General features: G+C 44.5%; 1 protein-coding gene across 2 annotated transcripts; it reads right to left on the minus strand.

The window, feature by feature from the left end:
• Positions 1 to 903: 903 nt before the first annotated feature.
• On the minus strand, positions 904 to 9,112 carry LOC120033059. 2 transcript variants are annotated; one of them, XM_038979347.1, is made up of 6 exons: positions 8,800 to 9,112; positions 7,920 to 8,697; positions 7,650 to 7,829; positions 3,321 to 3,656; positions 2,503 to 2,739; positions 904 to 2,371 (listed from the first exon to the last, which is right to left on the minus strand). In XM_038979347.1, the coding sequence occupies exons 3-6, from the start codon at positions 7,752 to 7,754 to the stop codon at positions 2,255 to 2,257; spliced, it is 795 nt and encodes a 264-aa protein (XP_038835275.1). In that variant the 5' UTR covers positions 7,755 to 7,829; positions 7,920 to 8,697; positions 8,800 to 9,112; the 3' UTR covers positions 904 to 2,254. The 2 variants fall into 2 exon arrangements, with proteins under 2 accessions (XP_038835275.1, XP_038835276.1); XM_038979348.1 differs by having other exon boundaries at positions 3,321 to 3,680.
• Between the last annotated feature and the right edge of the window lie 6,024 nt (positions 9,113 to 15,136).

Here is a 15,136-nt window from a genome sequence, read left to right on the forward strand (position 1 = left end):
ATTGGCTAAATATATAACGTTAACTAGTTAGCCAGCTAACTATCAATTATTACCGCCCTTTATTACACATTATTAGCTAGCGACAGGACTCGTTTTCAAGAAAATCGACTGAAACTCACTTAAATTGACTGAAACTGTGTTCTGAAATCCGCCATGAAATATAGCTAACGTTACCTTTACGACCACGACTGAAACTCACATTAATTCATCCAAATGTTTCCTGAAATACGTGATGACAACTAAATCAACGACTGAAACTCACCTTAATTCACCGAAATACACAACTGTGTTCCGAAATCCGCGATGAAATATAGCTAACGTTACCTTTACAACTATCTTTCTCACAAGTACTCGGAATGATGGAGAACTAACTGCAAAGAACTTCTCCGTGGATTTTAGGGGAGGCGGGACATGAACGACAGACTCTCTTGTCGTTCTTTTCTCTCTCTCTCCTTTCTCTCTGTCTTTTCTCAAATTATAATTTTTTTCAAATTGAAGCTGCTTTATTGGCATGAAAAACATTGTGTCAATATTGCCAAAGCAACAATGTATACAATCTAAATGTTTGTGTTCTGCAAAGTATTTTTATTCTCAGTCCGCAGAATGGACCACGTATCATTGAACCATGATACCGTGAATTACCAATTGATATACACTATTAGTTTCTGGGAAATACATCCTTGTTTCTATCACTTCTAGCATATGTATTGTGACCCCATTCCTGAAAGCTCACCCTTCCAGGAACACATATGTTTGTTCCCCCTCAACGTATACCCTTTATAACAATCACATATGTTTGGACTTTGTCTGGATTTAGGACTAGCAACGGATTTTATAAACCATAAAAGCAAGGGGGTCACAGTTGAGAAAATTGGCTAAATAATGAAAAAGAATCTAATCAACAATTACATAATATGCAATTAACTATTGACTTTTTCATTTGTAAATCATTATTATAATGCAAATGAAACCTAGAGTTGGGTTTATATAGCCATGGGGGGAATGAAAAAAGTTGTATATGTATTAGGTTGTGAAGATCTTAGATTACATGTAAAACAAAACGACTCAACGCTGAACTAAATCAAAATATGTCTACAACTCACAAGTTATTAAACATGTGTAAGACATGGAAATACATAATATATGTACCCCATCTCAATATTCCCTAGACATATTCTGAACTTTTAAACAAAATTGTAAACTCATTACACATACTTATGCTACTTTCACATAATACAATGTCAGTGTCAGCATCCTTCGATGCAGTGGGGAATGTGTTATATCTTGTACATGTTCCCCCCTATAGATATTCCTTAACATCCTAGATACTAGAACATTAGTAGTACATAACAGTGTAATAGCGTAGTACTACAGTACGGACCTGTCTTGACATCCTCGTTTGAAACGTTAAAACTTCTTGTTTATTGTCAGAACGAGCCTTCTGGATATGTGTGGTACTGTATACAAAACATCAGTGACTCTTTGATTCACCAAAGCTTCTTGTTCTCTACAGTTTAACATAAAAATATTTCCCTCCACTCTAAAAATATACTTTCGAATTATAAACATGTAAATAAAAAAAGGAATACTAAAATAGCCAATGTGTCGTCATGTCATATACTTTATAACCCGAGGGGGTCGAAATTGTTGTTCAAATGTTGCATATACATGTTTTAGTATCTAGATATTGTGTTATGTTAGAATGTCTAATAAACAACTATTTTATACATGAATAATATTGTTTTGTCAGAAATATATAATAATAATGTTTTACCTGCACCTGTATGCAGACGATACGGTTGAGTACTCTATCGCCCGCCCTGCTGATCATACTCTATCTGAACTACATTATGCTTTCAATATTTTGCAGAAAACCTTTGACCTTAAATTATTATTGAATACATGGAAAACTAAGTATGTTGTTTTCTAGAGGACACAACAATTATTCTAATGATTGAAGTGTACGTCCCTAGTACGGTGGTGTATCAGTAAATACGTTAAGTTGTCTTTTTTTAAAACATAATGATGAGTTAATTAAGATGCTGAATATAAAAAGGGTCTTCTTCTATAGAAATAGGTCAGGCCTCTTGCTTAATAATACAAAGCAGATAATTCAATCTATGTTCTTACTGGTCCTAGACTATTGCAAAATCATCTATATGAATGCAGATGCCACTTCATTAAAGCCTTTAGATGCATAGAGCACTTTGTTTTATTATGGGTACAGGTTCAGTACACATCCCTGCATTCTGTATCATAAAGTAGGCTGATGGCGCTGGGATGGATTTGGTAGAGCTGACTGCAAATGGCCTCCACCAAACGGCTGGTGCCCGGCCAATTTGCAGGGCCCGAGTTGAGTCCAAGAAGGCAACTGAAACAGAGGAGATAAATAATTAGAGAACATTGAAAATAATGATAGCCATCGCCTGACCTTCATTTGCATTTAATGTAGAGGCAGGCAATATAATAGTAAGGTGGAGGACATGAACACTAACAACATACCATTAGAGAGAGTCTTTTACTACGACAATGGACGACTTCCCCTTCGTTGCCTTGAACCGCCCCTGAACGATCCTCTCCTGGTGTCGGGCAGGGTAGATCAAGCGCCAGCCACAGCGCCACCAGACCGTCTACCCTGCGGTCCGACAGCCCCTGACGGTTCCTCACCCCCACCAAGGCCCTGGCAAGCCTGCGGACATGCTGGTAGCCAGGCATTGCATTAGGGCCTTGCGTCTCCCCCTGAAGATAAAGAGACATGGAAGAATCGATGAGGACGTTGTCAAACATTTAGGGGTAACACATAAGATTCTTCTACAAAGGAAATAGAAGATGTTTTATATTGTGTAACTGAAAATCAACAGATGGAATCTGTTAAAATGTAACATGTTTCAAGTTAAACTGTAGTTTTTTAATCCTGTTTAGTGAATGATTACTGTGAGTATTAACGGAGTTTAGGTCAAGAAACTTTGTGTATGCTAATTTACAAACCATGACCTAATCAGACAAGAGGAAATTGCCTAGGATCAGAGATCAGGGTCAGGCCCAGAAGATGGATAGCTAAACAAAGAGAGGACCGTGGACATTCCACAGGGGAAAGAAGGGGAGAGTCATTGGGGTCATAAAATGTATAACTAGGGAGGTGACGTCTACAAGGGAAGAGTATAAGACGTGTTGTGAGCTTTCTAAACGAATGCACTCAGCTGAGGGCATCCTTGGTATTAAACACCGAAAATTGTCTTGAGTTTGTCTCAATTTCTTATTTCAAAGAGGTTGCAATAACATTTTTATTTTCAACAACACAAAAGGTCAATTATAATTACCTCTGAATCAGAGGAGTTGTCAGGGTGAGGAGAACCGTGTCGATCAGGGGCCTCAGGAGAGCTTCCGTCTTCAGGGGCGGTGGGACTGGATGGCCCAGACCTGGATGCGTCAGCGGGTTCCCCTGACAGAGGTGCAGCTGAGCTGGAGGACGGGGCGCTCATATGAGTGACATGAGGGATGTGGATTGTCGGGTCCACATCCTCCTGAAAGCCCTCGTCCTCCTCATCGAGCTGCTTGACGGTGGCTGCCTCTTCCAGGAAGGTCAGGGTCCACGCTGACATCCTGCAGCACTCTGCCAGTCTGCGAGTACAGGTACTCCACTCCGAGGAGTTCCCCTATTTAAGCAAAAAAATAAAAATCTGGCAAAAGCAGAGTAGGGAATGTTAAGTTCATGTTTTAAGTATCCCTATACTCCTGTTATTACGGGGCTATCACGGAGTCAAGAGTGCGCATGCGCTGGAAGTCTGTTCGTTGTTGGACCTAGCCTGGAGTGTAATGGCTACCTTGTAGTGTGTTCATATAGTAGAGTAAACTTTGTTAAACTGGAACCTTGTCGTTGTGTCATTTCGAGTTAACATTGGTAGCAGACGATGGCTTCTAACTACAACGTGCCACCTCGCTTCGACGAGAAGAGGTCGTACGAAAGTTGGAAAAATGAACTGGGAATCTGGACACGCGTTACTAATCTGGACGCGAAAAAGCAAGCACTTGCGGTGGTATTATCGCTCGAGGGAAGAGCGAGAGATACAGCACTGGAGATATCCGTTGAGGATTTGAACAAGGATGACGGTATGGGAACTTTGATCACAGCACTGGATTCTGTATTTCTTAAAGAAGAGAAAGACCGTGCCTACGAGGCATATTCAAACTTTGACAGTGTTACGAGAGATATTTCGGTTGCAATGGCGGACTACATCATTGATTTCGAACAGAGGTACAATAGAATGCGCAAGTACGACATGGTTCTCCCAGATGCAGTGTTAGGGTTCAAGTTGCTAGACACTGCTTGTCTAGATGGTAGGGAGAAACAGTTGGCGTTGACTGCTTGTACTGTGCTGACTTTTGCATCTATGAAGTCGGCACTAAAAAGAATATTTGGTGAAAAGACGTCTGTCGCGCCAATAACAGATGGAATGCAAGTGAGTGACGCAGCATATTACACCGAGCAGCACAGAAAAGGCGCCAAAAAGTCACGTTCTCAAGATAACCAGAAGAGGGCGCCATTTCCCGGCACAAATCCACTGGACACATATGGAAGGAGATCGAAATGTGCTATTTGTCAAAGCACTTACCATTGGGTTAAAGACTGTCCTCATAAAAATGAACAAGTTAAACTAACAGAGGAAAATGTAAACACAGAGATAGAGCAGTGTAACATTACACTGTTTTCAAATGAATCTGCTTCTGATACTGAGATTTTTATAGTTGAATCCTTAGGATCTGCTGTGATTGATACTGCATGTACACGGACAGTGTGTGGTGCAAAATGGCTTGATAGCTATGTCAGTGAACTAAATATGAAGGAAGTACAAAATATGATTGACACACCAAGCAACAGAGCTTTCAAATTTGGAGACGGGAGAATTGTCCATTCTACCAAGAGAGTTAAGATACCAGCAAAAATTGGTCAGACTAAGTGTCACATTGAAACAGAGGTGGTCCCTACAGATATCCCCTTACTATTAAGCAAAGCTTCCCTCAAGAAGGCAGAGGCTGTACTAGACATAAAAAATGACAAGGCAGTGATGTTTAAACAACCAGTGACTCTTGAACTTACTACCTCAGGCCACTATTGTGTAAACATTTTAGACAAAGACATCACACAGTGTCCATGCAAAAATGAGATTCTGACTGACACAGAGCACATGAAGATTCTGACAGTCACAGAGAACATGAGCACTAAAGAAAAACACAAAGTATTGTTAAAGCTTTACAAACAGTTTGGACATGATACAGTTAACAGACTTCAAAAGTTACTCAGCAGTTCAGGGAATAATGATGATGAGAAGTACGAGTCTGGAGACAAAGTGTACTACAAACGAGTTGACTGTCAAGAGTGGAAAGGACCGGGAGTAGTCATTGGTCAAGATGGTGTGGTGATATTTGTGAGGCACGGAGGCATGATTGTCAGGGTGCATCACTCAAGATTGCGGAAAGTAAATGATCAACAAGATAGAGGGGCTGTTGCTGAGAATCAGTCTCCTAATGAAAATGACAAAAAGGACACAGTAACAGACACAAACCTACCAGATGTCGCATCCAATGATATGGACACCGAAACTGACATAGGAAATGGAGCAGAGACCTTCAACCATGCCACAGGTAATACTGTTGAGCGTTCAAATGAGGAAAACATTCAACAGCCACATGTGTTAAGAGAACATGGTTGTTCCAATCTGAAAACTGGACAACCTGTTAAATACACGGACAGAGAAAGTGGTATTCCACATACAGCAACCGTCATTGGACGAGCAGGAAAAGCAAAACACAAGAACTGGTACAACTTGCAGTACTCTGAACCAGCTACACTTTCTGGTACAACAGGGTCAGCTGACCTGCCACTTGTAGATAATATCAGAATTGAACCAATGGAAAATCGAGAAAAACAGAATGACATTCAAAATGATGATGTACTTGAAACAAAGGACGTGTCATTTGACTCAGCTAAGCTAGATGAGCTCAGTAATTGGAGGAAAAATGGAGTGTTTGAGGAAGTCAAAGACATTGGCCAAAAGTGCGTCTCAACAAGGTGGGTGTGTACCCTTAAAGAATCCTTAACTGGAATAGTGCCCAAAGCACGTCTAGTGGCTAGAGTTTTTGAGGAGCTGGCTGCTAAAGAACTCCCAAAAGACTCACCGACATGGGCCTCAGAGTCACTCAGATTGCTGATGTCAGTGATCTGCCAGAAAAAATGGAAACTTAATTCCATAGACATCAAATCTGGATTTTTGCAGGGAACAGAGCTGTCAAGGGACATTCACATCCGACCTCCGCCCGAAGCTAAAAGTGAAGGAACACTGTGGAAACTAAAAAAGTGTGTGTATGGACTGGCAGATGGATCACTCTACTGGTACAACAAAGTCAAGGCAACAATGCTGAATACAGGTGGAAAAATGTCACAAGTGGATCCTGCAGTCTTCTATTGGCTTGATCAAGACTGCAATGTGACTGGAGTACTTGCCTGTCATGTTGATGACTTTATCTGGGGTGGCTCACAGACCTTTGCTTCAACTGTGATTCCACACCTCAAAGCTGTTTTCTAGGTTGGCCGTGAGGAGCATGATCATTTTTGTTATGTTGGCATAGAGTTTATTACAGTTGATGGAAAAATACTGATGCAACTGGAGAGCTATATCAAGAATCTTCAACCTATCCACATGGATTCTTCAAGAGCCGTACAAAGGAATTCCCCTCTGTGGAATTGAAGCTGGTCAATTGAGGTCAAAGATGGGACAAATTTTATGGGCTGCGAGACAGAGTAGACCTGGTTTGATGGTTGCAACTTGGCATCTAACACAAAACACGCCACTGTACAAACCATTCATGAGGCAAACAAAGTTGTTCGTAAACTGGAATCACAACAAGTGACGTTAAAGTTTCAGCATGTTGGAAAAGATGACTCTTTGAAACTAGTTGTCTTCAGTGATGCTTCGCTAGGTTATCACTGGTGGGACAAAACGGCACTTCCTACCTGTAGTTTGTGTCACTGACAACTACTCATTAGTTGATGCTGTGAAGTCAACCAAGTCTGTCACAGAGAAAAGACTTTGAGATTAGCAGCATCAAGGAACTTATTCAAGCACAGAGAATCCAGCGGATTCTGTGGTCGACCACAAAGGAACAGCTTGCTGACTGTCTGACTAAAAAGGGAGCATCCGGTCTTGTGCTCCTACAGGCTCTCGCTCCTACAGGCTCTCAGTAATGGAAAGTGGCAGCCTGTAACACAACCCATTTGTAATGGGGATCTTGAATAATACTTGGACCTTTAATTATGTTGTTGATGTTTTATTTGTCTTTAAAGAAAAGGGGGAGATTGTTAAGTTCATGTTTTAAGTATCCCTATACTCCTGTTATTACGGGGCTATCACGGAGTCAAGAGTGCGCATGCGCTGGAAGTCTGTTCGTTGTTGGACCTAGCCTGGAGTGTAATGGCTACCTTGTAGTGTGTTCATATAGTAGAGTAAACTTTGTTAAACTGGAACCTTGTCGTTGTGTCATTTCGAGTTAACAGGGAAGTGTTAATGGGATGTAATTAATAAGATTGATGTAAATGTTCGTTCTCTTACTCGACTTACCCGTGTACTCGCTAGGCTTGGAGTAGTCCTTACCCTGTTCCTTGCCAAGCACCCTTTGGCTGCTAAGGTTAAGGATGTGCTGCAGGTGGCCACTGTAGGAGAGCAGGGACTGCCTGTTCTTTCCCTCCACTGCTGCATGCGCACGGTCCTCGTTTCACCTCACCAGTCCATCCAACAGGAATGCCTGGAAATGCATTGCATTTGCCCTGGTACCTGAGAGAACAATGCATGATTAGGGTGGGAGAGCTGTTACTGTTAACATTAAACATTAAGCATTACTTTAAGCTACACAATGACATTTACCGGTTGAGGTGGAATGACTCCAAGGATGTGGAGCCCGGTGCGCAGAGATAAACCAAGGCGTGGCGTGATTTTGCCGGTCTCGGTGTACACCTGTATACCCCGGGTGGGTCTTGTATGCAGTGGAGGTGGCGCCTCTGCTCTTGCCAGATTGCCTGGATGTGGATGGAGTCCAGCAACGGGATGCCCAGGGTGTCGACCCCCTTCTCGCTGTTGAAGGTCTCGAGGAGGTCAAGGAGAAGGACTTCGGTCGCCGCAGCTCCACGCGTACAACCCCGACAGTGAAGTGCAATCTCCTTCCTGCCGATCAGCCTCGAAACCTCCTCCTCGGTGAGGCCGACCATCCCGTGCCTCCCCTCCAGCGCAGACGTCTTGGCCTCCAGCAGTCGGCGGACATCGCCTGCATCCCACTCAAAGATGCAGGCTGACAGCTGCCGCATGAAGGGACTGTAGAGCTGGTGGCTCTCAGTGGTGACACCTGGCGCAAACCGCCGCATCAGGTGCCAGATGTCCAGCCGAATCACCAGCTGGTCCCACTCATTGTACATGGCAGCTGTCTTTGATCCACCAAAGCTGGAGCAGCAGTCTCAGTCCACGTACATGAGCTGGGGGGGCGCCACCCCGGCGAGCCTGTACCACTCCATGAGACCAGCCGCCTTGGGGAGCAGCCCTCGCCCTCACCGGCAGTGACGACACTGACGAGGACCAGTCCATGCTCATTACCGACGTTGGTAACCCAGGCGGCCGTGTCTGCAGCGGTACCCGCAAGCTTTTTAGTCACCTGGAGACGGACACACAAAGACAGAAAGGTCAAGACATTATTTAAATATAGATGTACAAAATCAGACACGACTTATCTTCACATTTCTAAGTGAAAACTCACCTTCTTGGTAGAGTCCATCTTTAAGATGGACCCAAAGATGGAGGTGACCCTGGCCTTCACCTCGTCCAGCCGCGACAACACGTCATGGCTGTAGACTGTCAGCAGCCAGACGGGTGAGGGCACCGGGGGCATCTCCGGTAGATCAGTGAACTGCCGCCCAGTGCCCAAGGCCAGAAACTGCTCGCACTCCCCGAGGTACCGTATTCCACTCCGCATCCAGGACTCGCTGTGACTTTCACACAGCTTGCTGTAGGTCTGTGACGCACTGTTCCCCAAAGTGCGCGACCTCAGCATCCTCACAACCCGCAGGTCACAGGACAGCCTAGAGAGAGAGAGATAAAGCATATGAATGACACGCTTTTATTTTACTTTATTACTAACTAACTAAATCTTGTGAAGTTACTTGTATGTCAATATTGCTGGAAACTGGCAGAGATGCCGAGCGTCCAGCTGACTGACAAGGTCCCGTGACCACCCCGCGACCTTCTTACATCGACCGCATTCCAGGCACTCAGTGGCCATGAGATACAAGAGGTCGATGTCCAAGACCCTCCGGGTGGTCTTGCAGAGTCTTGCAGACTGGGGGCGTGCCAGCTTGTATGCCCATATAGGTACGGGCATCCAAAGGAACAGCTGACATGCGAAGAAGGGGTCGGGGATTCCTGGTGAACAGCGTGCGGCCGATCCACCACTGCTGCTACTTGGTGAGAGATGAATGCCAACTCTCTGGAATCAGCAGCTGAGTGAGACGAGAGAGTGATGGGGGCGGGGGCGAATGGATGGTAATGTTTCAGAGAAACGGACAGGGAGAGAATATGCAGGAGAGGAGACAACTGTGTCCAATTTGGCATCGTGGTTAATATCTTAACAATGTGGAGTAATTACAGTTGATGAATTTACCTCAGCACTTTCTGAGGGCCTTGGAGGCAGGAAGTACTGCCGGGGCAAATCCTCCTCTTCGCTCTGCCCCAGTGGGGCAGGAGCAGGGACCGGGGCAGGCATGAATGCATGCATGAATGGACAGACATATTACAAATGTAGATAACAGTAATTAAGTTAATAGCACATTCCAACATGCCCAGATGAATATCAATCAGTGATAGGATGTAACAAAAAAAAATGAAATGAGTGTTGGTCAAGTTTGAGTGTAAAACTGAAATTAAATGAGTGATTAAAATGGAAAAGAGAAAGTCATGATTAAGTGACATACAGGATGACCGCTACATACAGGATGACAGCTACATGCAGGATGACAGCTACATGCAGGATGACAGCTACATGCAGGATGACAGCTACATGCAGGATGACAGCTACATGCAGGATGACAGCTACATGCAGGATGACAGCTACATGCAGGATGACAGCTACATGCAGGATGACAGCTACATGCAGGATGACAGCTACATACAGGATGACAGCTACATGCAGGATGACAGCTACATGCAGGATGACAGCTATATGCAGGATGACAGCTACATGCAGGATGACAGCTACATGCAGGATGACAGCTACACGCAGGATGACAGCTACACGCAGGATGACAGCTACACGCAGGATGACAGCTACACGCAGGATGACAGCTACATGCAGGATGACAGCTACATGCAGGATGACAGCTACATGCAGGATGACAGCTACATACAGGATGACAGCTACATACAGGATGACAGCTATACGCAGGATGACAGCTACATGCAGGATGACAGCTACATACAGGATGACAGCTACATGCAGGATGACAGCTACATACAGGATGACAGCTACATGCAGGATGACAGCTACATGCAGGATGACAGCTACATGCAGGATGACAGCTACATGCAGGATGACAGCTACATGCAGGATGACAGCTACATGCAGGATGACAGCTACACGCAGGATGACAGCTACATGCAGGATGACATCTACACGCAGGATGACAGCTACATGCAGGATGACAGCTACATGCAGGATGACAGCTACATGCAGGATGACAGCTACATACAGGATGACAGCTACATGCAGGATGACAGCTACATGCAGGATGACAGCTACATGCAGGATGACAGCTACATGCAGGATGACAGCTACATGCAGGATGACAGCTACACGCAGGATGACAGCTACATGCAGGATGACAGCTACACGCAGGATGACAGCTACATGCAGGATGACAGCTACATACAGGATGACAGCTACATGCAGGATGACAGCTACATACAGGATGACAGCTACATGCAGGATGACAGCTACATGCAGGATGACAGCTACATTCAGGATGACAGCTACACGCAGGATTACAGCTACATGCAGGATGACAGCTACATACAGGATGACAGCTACATACAGGATGACAGCTACATGCAGGATGACAGCTACATGCAGGATGACAGCTACATGCTACATGCAGGATGACAGCTACATGCAGGATGACAGCTACATGCAGGATGACAGCTACATGCAGGATGACAGCTACATTTAGGATGACAGCTACATGCTACATGCAGGATGACAGCTACACGCAGGATGACAGCTACATGCAGGATGACAGCTACATGCAGGATGACAGCTACATGCTACATGCAGGATGACAGCTACACGCAGGATGACAGCTACATGCAGGATGACAGCTACATACAGGATGACAGCTACATGCAGGATGACAGCTACATGCAGGATCACAGCTACATGCAGGATGACAGCTACATGCAGGATGACAGCTACATGCAGGATGACAGCTACATGCAGGATGACAGCTACATACAGGATGACAGCTACAGTGGCAAGATACGATATTTAATAGTTCATACATGCAGTGACTCTCCTCTAAACCCAGATGATTCTTACCAATACATTTCCTCGGGCTGATGATAGGGAAACATTGAACACACTTTAATATGTCAGCAAACGTTAACTGAAAACGTATTAAATGTCCTTTGTCAATGAATAGTGACGTAAAAACATACATGTGTCTATGTCAGCAGCTGCTTTGACCAGCTCTGAGTCCGATAGATCTGTTGGTGGCAGTGCTGGTCGAGGGAAAGACACCCCTATATCACGTGGAGAGAGAAAGGATTGTGAGCTACACAGCTTATCCAAAAAGTTCATATTATCTTACATGTGTAATTACACACTCACCTTGAACTGCAGGCTGAGAGGCAATGAGCTTCTTCATCTTCGACTGCAGTTCACCTGGGTGAGAGAGCGCCTTGACAGGAACGCAGAGATCGCAGGACCAAGAGGCCTTTGAAAACGAAACATAGCAAATATGTCATCATTTCCAACTGTGTGGAACAAGTAGAATTATATTTTCCTTTAAGATGATATGTAACACTTACGTAGCCGCACTCTTGGGCCGGGTGTTACTGGCGGGGGTGGTGCTGGCTGAGGCGGGCTGGGCCACAGCAGCTACCCCCTCCTGGTCTCTGCGCTGAATGTAGCCAATCAAGGCGGCCATTGCAGTCCCAGGATAACGGGGTGTCTGCATCCTCAAGCTCCTGACATATCTGTGAGACACAGCAGAGGGAACGTTTCAGATGTAAAATGTTGCATAAAACACACTGAGCTGAACATAGAAAACACAAAAGACACATGCCCATTACCTTATCCTGTCTGCACCTGTAGTCTCATACAGGTCCTGCAGCGAGTCCCACTTGTACTTCCTGATGCCAACAAGGGCCAGGCCCTCCTGGCCTGAAATCAGCACGGGAACCAATTAACTGTCAGAGCAAAAGAGTTACATCTTACATACAATGAGTAGAATTAAACAAACTCACCTGGCTGGGAGGACAGGACTTTAGCTTCCTCCTGTGCCCGGTTGAACCTGACCATCTCAGCGAAGGCCGGATTGGCGCACGAGTAGCGAGTCAAGGCGTCCTTGTTGGCCCATCAGGGGATGCTGGGAAACGCTGCGCTCTCGCTCCCTCTCCTTCTGATGTACTGTTACCACGTACACATGTAGCCTACGTCGTTCTCCATCATCCACTTGAATGTCTGACCCCAGTACTTGCCGAACGGAACCGTGCACCGGTTCAGGATGACCATCTCTGCACCGGGGTCACCTCCCTCGGAGACGACGCGGGCGCGAGCCTCTGCCTCCACTTCCTCCCACTTCTTAGTCCTCACAGGAGAGCCCTGAGCACCAGAAGCAGGGGGGCCGTCAGCAGCCACTCTTACTGCCTGGGGTGTGGCCTTGAGGACCAACTCCTGTGAGGGCGTGAAACGGAACCTTGGATTTTCCATCTTAGGAGGCAAAAAAAAAACTATTATCATGACTGATGAGTGCAGTGACAAGTGACAGTATAACCATATTAGATACATATAAAGAAACTTACGTTTGCTTGATAGGTCTGCTAGGAGGAAGACAGCAGTGGGGGGTTTGGGGGTTATGGGTAGGGTTAGGGTGATTATTATTTCATATGCAGTTAAATTCAGTTTACATAGAAAGACACGTTTGCCCCCAATGACCATCAGGCTGTCACATATCATACAATGCATTCAACTACATACACTTCAAACGCATGCCATCAAAAAACGAAAGAAAATAGACAATTAAATAGTATAGAATTTCAACTTTTAGTTGATATAAATGTTAGCTAAGGTTTTACAGGATTGTCAGTGGTCAAATAAACTTTGTGAATTTTGTACACCTACAGTAGCTAGCGATATAACGTTATGACCGTTGTTAAATTACACAATTTGGGTAGACCATGTTGTCAAACAAGTCGGTTGACTAGAGGTGTTATTGTCATATTTCATCACATTTATAGTCATCGACGTTAAATTCGTTGGAAATTAAGCAAAATTACCTCAGATACTCACCGAGTAGCATCAATGGCTTCCTAGAAAAATATTTTGTGATGAAGTGACGTTAGGAAAATTTCAGAGGAAGATGATTGGCTTAAAAACTTTTGGAACAAGCTAGGTTCTTCATTGATGGATTTTTGCTCTCTTTCTCCAATTTGGAACAAACTGAAGCTTCTGATTGGAGGAGAGGACTAATGGTACAATATGGGTATTTGGAACATTTGGAACAGATAAAATTGTGCAAATTGCCCAAGGATATTGCCCATTCTTCTCTGTCCATCGTTCCAATTTGAGTATATGTGCTACTGAATCGAGAACATTAGGGACAAAGGAGAGGCCCTCATATATAGAGCACAACCCCCTGACGTTTTGTATCCTGGTTGGGGTCAAACGGATCTTTGGAGGCTCAAAAACCACCCGTTGAAGATTCCCACAGGATATTGTATAGACGTGAACCTGGTAGGGATAATAATGCATCGTTAAATGGCTACCTTGTGTGTTGTAATGTTTATTTCCTTCTACATCTGTGTGTGAGGACCTTTTGTGAATGCAGCCCCAGAGCGTGTCGGGTTTCAGTGAGTGGGTGGGGTTTTGTGCACGGGCTTTTGTTACGTCGTTATGTTCTACCCTATCAACGTCCTAGATGGGACAGTGTACTCCCATATCACCCAGCATACGTTTCGCATATTTTTATTTTATTTATTTCACCTTTATTTAACCAGGTAGGCAAATTGAGAACACGTTCTCATTTACAATTGCGACCTAGCCAAGATAAAGCAAAGCAGTTCGACACATACAACAACACATGGTTACACATGGAGTAGAACAAACATACAGTCAATAATACAGTGAAAAATAAGTCTATATACAATGTGAGCAAGTGAGGTGAGATAAGGGAGGTGAAGGCAAACAAAATATATATATATAAATAAATAAAAATATAAAAAAAGGCCATGGTGGCGAAGTAAATACAATATAGCAAGTAAAAAAACACTGGAATGGTTGGTTTGCAGTGGAAGAAAGTGCAAAGTAGAGATAGAAATAATGGGGTGCAAAGGAGCAAAAATAAATAAATGAATACAGTAGGTAAAGAGGTAGTTGTTTGGGCTAAATTATAGATGGGCTATGTACAGGTGCAGTAATCTATGAGCTGCTCTGACAGCTGGTGCTTAAAGCTAGTGAGGGAGATAAGTGTTTCCAGTTTCAGAGATTTTTGTAGTTCGTTCCAGTCATTGGCAGCAGAGAACTGGAAGGAGAGGCGGCCAAAGGAAGAATTGGTTTTGGGGGTGACCAGAGAGATATACCTGCTGGAGCGCGTGCTACAGGTAGGTGCCGCTATGGTGACCAGCGAGCTGAGATAAGGGGGGACTTTACCTAGCAGGGTCTTGTAGATGACCTGGAGCCAGTGGGTTTGGCGACGAGTATGAAGCGAGGGCCAGCCAACGAGAGTGTACAGGTCGCAGTGGTGGGTAGTGTATGGGGCTTTGGTGACAAAACGGATGGCACTGTGATAGACTGCATCCAATTTATTGAGTAGGGTATTGGAGGCTAT

The sequence above is a fragment of the Salvelinus namaycush genome, chromosome 39, assembly GCF_016432855.1.
Source record: "Salvelinus namaycush isolate Seneca chromosome 39, SaNama_1.0, whole genome shotgun sequence".
NCBI lineage: Eukaryota > Metazoa > Chordata > Actinopteri > Salmoniformes > Salmonidae > Salvelinus > Salvelinus namaycush.

Coding starts and splice junctions, on each gene's coding strand:
- LOC120033059 (XM_038979347.1), bottom strand. CDS start 7,754: ATGCAGCAGTGGAGGGAAAGAACAGGCAGTCCCTGCTCTCCTACAGTG. Junction 3,657..7,649: donor GGTGCTTGGCAAGGAACAGG/GTAAGGACTACT, acceptor TTGCTTAAATAG/GGGAACTCCTCGGAGTGGAG. Junction 2,372..2,502: donor GTAAAAGACTCTCTCTAATG/GTATGTTGTTAG, acceptor CCTCTGTTTCAG/TTGCCTTCTTGGACTCAACT.